The 7,689-nt window shown below is 45.6% G+C and overlaps 1 protein-coding gene across 1 annotated transcript; it reads left to right on the plus strand.

Moving 5' to 3' along the window:
* The first annotated feature begins 3,934 nt into the window (after window positions 1-3,934).
* Window positions 3,935-5,466, plus strand: LOC129336516 (uncharacterized). Its single transcript, XM_054989644.1, has 2 exons — window positions 3,935-4,525; window positions 4,753-5,466. Exons 1-2 carry the CDS (start codon window positions 3,935-3,937, stop codon window positions 5,464-5,466), a joined length of 1,305 nt encoding a protein of 434 aa, XP_054845619.1.
* The last annotated feature ends 2,223 nt before the right edge of the window (window positions 5,467-7,689 follow it).

A 7,689-nucleotide genomic window follows, 5' to 3' on the forward strand; every position in this document is an offset into this window, starting at 1 on the left:
CCTGAAATGATATTTCTGTCCAACATGACAAAACAAATATTTATTTAGAAAAGAGAGGAGAGTGGCATAGGTTGCCAACATTCTAGGTTAGATCTGTCAGTGGCTACTAGCTATGTTGACTAAGAGCCAAGCTACAAGAGACGAATTACACGAGGAGGAGCACTTAAAGGGAGTCGCAATGTTAGCTGGGAAGCTGAGTTTTAAAAGCGATCAAAAGGCTTTGTAAGTTTCCCCTCTCTACAGAGCCAGGGAGATTGCTGCTCAGAGGTTTTGTTAATTTCCAATTTGCCTCCTTGAAGGGGAGGTGAAACTGACCAAGCTTTAGGGAGGCAAAGAGGAAATTAATAAACCCTCTAAGCAGTAATCTCCCTGGCTCTAGAGAGAGGGGAAATTGACAAAGCCTTCTGATGTCTTTTAAAACTCAGTTTCCTGGCTAACATCGCGACTCCCTTCACGTGCTCCTCCTTGTGTAATTTGTCTCTTGTATCTTAGCTCTCAGGGAACCTATGCATTCAGAGGCAGTAAACCCCTGAATACCATTGCCTGGAGGTAACATCAGGGGAAGGCTTTGGTCTCTATGTCTAGTTGCTGGCCCTCTAGAATAACTGGTTTGATCATTGTTGCTGAGAATTTAAAAGTAGGCTTCTGAGGAAATATGGCGGGGCTGGATGGGTGAATGGAGTGAAATCTGATTGGAGGGTAACTGTACCCTAGGAAGCAGAGTGAATTTCCGTTTTTAGTCTCTGCCAGGAGAAAGTATTCATTCTGGGCAAAGCAGGCAACCTGTGCGGAAGGGGTTTTATTCCAGTTTAGTCACACAGTCTGTTTGAAGCCTGAACCGTCTGTATTTTTTTTTTTTTAATAAACTTTTTATTAAACGAAAACAATTACAACATACAAACTTGAACATGTACAACAAACAAACAATCAATTCAATGCATGGAATTTTGTTACAGAAGGAGAGTCAGCACATGCCAACAAAGTTATATACATTGTGGAACTTTATAGTGTAAAACCCTTTGACATAGTTATTGTTTGAAGGATTTTTGATTTTGGCTGAATGTTATGTTTTTCAACGTATTCAAAAAATGGGTCTGTGTGTTTCTAAGAGAAAGAATTTATTCTGACAAGTTCAATGAAACAGTGTGTTCCTGAGAGAGTCTGTGTGTTTCTTAGATAAAAGATTCTGGCTAAATCAGGCAAGATGTGGGGAGGCCTGAGAGCCTAATTCTGTTTAACAGGGCAATCCTTAAAAAAGTTAACCGAGTCTAAGCCCATTGACTGGAGTAACTTTTCTTAGGTCTCCCAGAGTGGCCTCCTGTCACACCAGAGGAAATAATAATTCTTACAGATCAATTCAAATCAGGTAAAGCTCCCGGTCCAGATGTGATAATCCCAGAGGTGCTGAAAGCTTATCCAGAGCAGTGGGCCCCTCTGCTTACTTCTCTCTTCACTATGGTAAATTAGACTGGCCAGATGCCAGCTGCCTGGACCAATGCGATAATTGTTCCCATTTATAAAAAGGGTTGTCATCTTAACCCCTCTAACTTCAGATCAATCAGCCTTCTATCCGTTATTGGGAAACTATATGCTAAATTCTTGCAAATTAAGCTCAGCACTTGGATGTCATCTAGCAAAATATTAGGTCCAGAACAGGTGGGGTTTTGCCAGGGGAAGTCCACTTTTGGATAATTGTTTAGTCCTTGCTCATTTGATTAATAAATACACGAGAAAGAAAAGATCTAAACCGTACCTTAAGGGAGCCTTTGATTCTGTCTCAAGGGAACTTCTCTGGGCAAGCTTAAGGGGATGTCACTAGATAAGAGGTTATCATCTCTTATCAAAAGACTTTATACATCAACGTCTTGCCAGGTCAGGTGTTCTTCCTTTGGGAGACTCTCTCCCAAGATCTTTATTAAGAAGGGGATTAAGCAGGGGTACATTTTAGCCCCCCATTTTTAAAAATCTTTTTAAAAATGAACTTGCCCCTTTTTTGTCACTAGTTGACAACTTGACGGACACAGTCCTAGACTTGGCTGCACTTCTATCCCTTTGTTATTATATGCAGATGATGCGGTTCTTTTGTCTCCTTCCCGTGTTGGATTGAATCGTTTATTGAACTGTTGCCTTGAATACTGTGTGACCAACAGTCTGGAGTTGAACTATGAAAAATCTAAGGTATTGGTTCTTCCCAATTCCCGGAAACTGTATAACTGGATTGTCAATGGTAATAGACTTGAACAAGTTAAGCACCTTTAAATACCTGGGTGTCTATTTCCAATCTAATGCTACTTGGACCTTCCACCATAGGATGGCTATTAATGCAGCCAAAGTTAGTGCTGCAGCAATATCTCGCTTTTATTTTTCTGATCAAGGTAACCAATATATGCCTGCTGCTCTTAAAGCTTTCAATGCTAAAATTGGAGCTCAGTTATTGTACAGGCCCCCGCTCTGGATTGATGCTATTGACAATTCAGTTGAACGTGTTCACTCTAACTTTCTGCGTAAGATCATGGGGGTTCCCATGTGTGTTCCATATGCTGCCTTATGCTTAGAGTGCAGTCAGAATCTGTTGGCCACTAAGGCATGGCTTCACACTATCAAATATTGGTTGAGACTCCATTTTAATTCTGACCCCCCCCCCCCCCAGTTATGCGTATAATTTATTATCTGAATTTGTCAACTATAGTTGGTCAGCCTGTATTGAAGCTAAAATAAGTTCCTTGAACGTATCTATGGAATCTTTATCCCTGCTTTCTGAGGGCCAAGCTACAAGTGACAAATGACATGTGAACGGCAAGTGGATCAAGTGGAGCGCAAGTGGAGGGCAAGTGAACAGGGAGAAATACATTTGCTGTTCAAGTGTTATTCATCACTTGTAGTTTGCCCCTCAGTTCAAGGCCTTCTCAAAAATAAAATCCAGTCTTTTGGGATTAGAGTTACCGACTCTCTATAGTTCTGCTAATAGAACTTGTTCTCCCCTAAACTTGGGGATTGTCCCTAATGTAAGTTTCCCAGCAGTATACCTTTACCAACTTCTGGCTCCCAATTTGCATAGAGCCTTTTTTCTGGCCAGATTTAATGTTCTTCCTTCAGCCATTTTATCTGGTAGATTTCATGGAGGTCCTTATTCTAGCAGATGTTGTCCTTGTTCGATGGACTGTGTTGAAACTGTTTCCCACGTTCTTTTCCAATGTCCTTTTTATTTGGCACCATGCCGGGATCTTCTACATCCTATATTAGCCCAACTTTCAGAGTTTTCTGATGATTTTATCCCTGGCGCTTGGGGAGAGAGTGTCATCTCGTAGGCCACTGGTATGTGGTGTGCCACAGGGAGCGATACTCTCTCCATTATTATTTAATATCTATATGTGCCCCCTCGCCCATCTGGTGCGGAGTTTCGGGCTTGGGTGTCACCAATATGCGGATGACACCCAGCTTTATCTGTTGTTGGACGGGCAGCCTGGATCAGCCCCTGATGCCCTGGAGCATGCTTTTGAGGCTGTGACTGGTTGGTTGAGACAAAGGCCGTCGTCACACGGGCATTTGTTCCGTTAAATTTACAGCATATAGCGTCCTACCTGTAATTGGAACAGTAACGTTTTTTTGGGTCACCTAACGGCTGTTCGCACTCCTAGCTGTTCACACGCAAGCGCACTGTTCCGTTCTCTCCTATGGGCGCAGACGCGGCTCCTCCCCCTTTTTAAAAATTTTTTTATATTGCGTTTTATACCGCTATAACGGATTGATATAATACAAGCATGCCGGTAGCCCAACCCAAAAAGGCACCGATAGGTCACCCTTTTTCCCGCCTATGGCATGTCCAGAACATTAGTTGACCCTTTTATTTTTCCAAATTTGAAATAACATAAATAGTCCTTTGCCCGCCGAAACCTCCCTGTCTGACGTGATCCCCATCGCTGAAGACTCTGCCATGGCTCCGAATCGAGAACTTCTTCTTCTGATGGCACAGATGGTTGTTTTCATGGTGCAGTGCACGCTCACACTGTGCCATGCACATCTGAGATCCCTGCAGCGGAGGAGAAGGGTGGCCTCCAGACTGTTCTCCTCTGCAAAACCTCCACTATCTACCATCACCAGTGGAAAGGGAAGAAGAAGACGGATCCGTGCACGTTGGCAATCCCTGGCCAGCATGCATGTGCCCAGAAGATTTTGGGCACGAGAGCGCAGTACTGATTGGTGGGAGAGAATTGTTCTGACCACCTGGGACGACGGGCAATGGCTGGAGGGCTTTTGCATGGACAGGGCAACCTTTAGGGACCTGGTTGGTGTCCTCCGCCATCGACTTCAGCATCAGGACACAAACATGAGGGAAGCCGTGTCACCGGAGAAGCGCGTGGCGGTGACCATTTGGTTTTTAGCAACGGGATCCTGTTACCGGGTGGTAAGCGACCAGTTTGGTTTGGGGGCATCCACGGTTGCAACCTCAGTTTTGGCCGTCTGCGCAGCAATGGAAGCAGAACTTCTGTCAAAGACCGTGTGCCTTGGATCGGAGTTTGGCAAGGTAGGTTTCCCCCCCCCTGTTATTTTCCACATTTCTAGTACTATGGCGATAATTTAAAAAGTTGGCAAAAGATTCTTGTGCCGTAAACTACTTTTTTCCCGAGGTTAAATTGTCATTTCCACATTTCTCTTGTACTTTTGCAAATTGGAAAAAAAGGGGTTGTCAGGTCGGGGATTGTCATTCTAGGGTCTAGATGCCCCTATACCAAACTGTCTTTTTCATTTCAGATAATGGATGGATTTGCAGCCATGGGATTCCTGCACTGCATAGGGGCGATTGACGGAACACACATTCCGATTAGTGCTCCTGGTGGAAGCCCCGAGCAGTACGGCAACAGGAAAAAATTTTCATCAATGTTGCTGCAGGGAACAGTGGACCATACTGGGAGATTCTTGGATGTTGAAATCGGTTGGAGCGGCAAGAACCACGATGCTTTTGTTTTCAAAAATTCATGCATTTGTGCGGCCATGGACAATGGCAGTTTCGTTCCAGGGAACCCAACCTTGAACATTAATGGGGTTTCTGTGCCACCGCTTATTCTCTCAGACGGAGCCTACCCCATGCGCCCCTGGCTGATGAAGCCTTATGGGAAGCTGGCTGTGTCCAGCCGAGAGCAGAATTTTGATCGCTGCCTCTCTAGATGCAGAAATCAGGTCGAGAAAAGTTTCGGTCGATTGAAGGGTCGCTGGCAGTGTCTTCTTCAAAGACTGAAGGCCAGGGAGGAGAACCTGGTATCCATCATAACTGCTTGTGTGATACTTCACAACATTTGTGAGGAGCGTGGGCAGCATTGCCTTGGGGAACTGCGAGATCCATTGCCCGTCCTTTTGCATGACGAGGGGGTAGAGGTTCAGGGCAACAGCAAGACTTTGCTTGAAGGGGGAAAGAAGGTTAGAGATGCGCTGGCAGCATTCATGGAGTTGCAGACGAGGCCCCGGTAGCGGTGCTATCTCTGTTTTTTCCTAGACAGTAAAAATGTGTATGCTCTTGCTTCAGCACACCGGTAAATCTTTTAGCCTTGAAGTGTGTGTTTTTTCACTAGTTTCCGTCTTGTCGGAAAATTTCTTCACGACATGTTAATAAATGTTGTGATGTGTTGTTGCACATGCTTGTTGCGTTGGTGTGTATTCTCTGATGGAAGGGTGGGAAGGAGAATAGAAGCACCTTTGGTCGAGGATGTGATGGCCAAGGACGGAGAACGCTAGAAGCGGAAACTTTTCTCCTTTGGCACAAGGAAAGAAATTTCAAGTACATAAGAGTCATTTCTCGCTATCCTTTGTCCAGTGACACCTCTGCTGTTAAATACAAAAGAGGCATTCTTGTGCAGCTTAACTTGGTGGGTGTGGTGTGTCTGGCAGTGTAAATATGGGTCTAGCACTGCTGACCAGGCTGGGATTTATATGAGGGAAGGGTGCTGGAGGAAGTCCCCAACCCGCCAAACTAAAGAATGTTCCCCTAGACTGTAAAAAATGGCCACACTTGCCTGCAAAGTTTTAATAGTAGAATGGCAGAAGCAAGCCACAATGCTATGTCGTCATATAAAAAAAAACACAGCTATGGTTTGGCATATGAGCGGTCTCCGCGAACTCTGGTTATGGCACATGGTGGCACCGAGTTCCGAGAATAGGAGCCCATTCCGTGCGCTGGCATAGAAGGCAATGACTATTTTCATGCACAGACAGCGTCAAGGGAAAATCCTCGGTTAGGAATAGATCTTTTTCGAGGGGAGCGTCCAATCCTCTGTGCGTCTATTAACAACTGTACCCAACACCCAACCCCCCCGGTGGGCACCGAAAGTGGCCCGCCACCTGTCTCCCCGTTCATGATTTTTAAAACATCAAGTCGAAATCACGAGATGACAATGTAAGAAAAAAAAGGAAAATTGTTCCCTGCAAGTGTCCGATGCGATTGTGTGCCTTCCGATTTAGAAAGTATCAGTAAGTGTTTTCATGAAAATATGTCTCAACTTAGTTTGCAAGATTTAGATCCCGTGACCTCTCCTTCCCGCTCAAGCGCCTACTGAGCATGCTCTGTGCAAACGTGTTTTTGGAGTCGTCATTGCGAGCCCAACAGCACTATGCCGCCTAGACGACGCGGAGCTTTCTGGAGCGATCGGGAGGTCGAGTGCCTGCTGAGCGTCGTCTCTGGAAGCGGAAACGTGGATCAATTAATGAACAGCACCCACCTTCCCATGAGGGCCATATTTTTAAGCGTTGCAAGAAAACTTGCAGAAAGGGGGTACCGGAGGACCTCGACACAGTGCAGTTCCAAGTTTAAAAGGGTGAAGGGGACATTTTATGATGCGATGGAGGCCTGGCAGGGGGTCCCCAGGCGAAGTGGCAGACCCCCTCACTTTAGAACAATGTTGCGTCTCTGGGATGCGGCGGGCAGGCCTTCATGGTTGGAGAGGCGGCATGCCGGTAAGTCCAAAATGAAGCACTTGGATGGTGTGCAGGGTTATTCTGAAATCAAAGTCTCCCAACGTTTTTGCAGACTTCGTCCTAAAATTCATAAGGGGGGGGATTTTTTCCTAGGTGCCTGCCCATTCATCCAAGCGGTGCTGGTGGTTTAAACATGGAGACATCATCTTCCCCTTCAGTAAAAAACCTTGGGTCACCACGCACAAGAGGGGAGTTGTTTGTAGTTATATTCACCGTTTGCAAAAATTGTCACATAACCATGCCCCCCCCCCCGATCTCCAGACAGAGGCCAGCTTGGATAGCCCTTTTCGCTGCTCCAGTGGTGTGAAAACCTTTCCCTTTCTGCAAGAAAGGCAACAATGTCGAACGTGCCAAGTGCGGATCAACAATTGTATCCCCCATGTAAAAGACTGACTGTGCAATCCTATGGAGAGTGGCTCCAGTCTAAGGCCATTAACTTCAACGGGCTTAGACTGGTGTAACTCTGCATACAATTGCACTGTGAGTTAACCATTCCTTCTGGGCAGACAATGATGTCACTACTTAGATTTGTGCCGCCTTTGCTAGCCCCTCCTCATATTGTTAAACCCTGAGCTTTAGGTGAGCGCCCCCCCCCTCCTCACATCAAGAATTTCATTAAGTCAGTAAAGAGAGATTTCGATTAACGACGCCTCACAGCATCAACTTATCAGTGCTCAACTCTTATTTCAGCCATGCAAAGGGGAAGAGAGGCCCTGGAGGCAG

This window comes from Eublepharis macularius, chromosome 10 (assembly GCF_028583425.1).
Source record: "Eublepharis macularius isolate TG4126 chromosome 10, MPM_Emac_v1.0, whole genome shotgun sequence".
Lineage (NCBI taxonomy): Eukaryota > Metazoa > Chordata > Lepidosauria > Squamata > Eublepharidae > Eublepharis > Eublepharis macularius.

Bases quoted from the DNA above. Each gene is read 5' to 3' on its own strand.
- LOC129336516 (XM_054989644.1), top strand. From the start codon at position 3,935: ATGGCTCCGAATCGAGAACTTCTTCTTCTGATGGCACAGATGGTTGTT. The intron at 4,526-4,752 runs GTAGGTTTCCCC...TTTTCATTTCAG, and splicing joins TTGGATCGGAGTTTGGCAAG to ATAATGGATGGATTTGCAGC.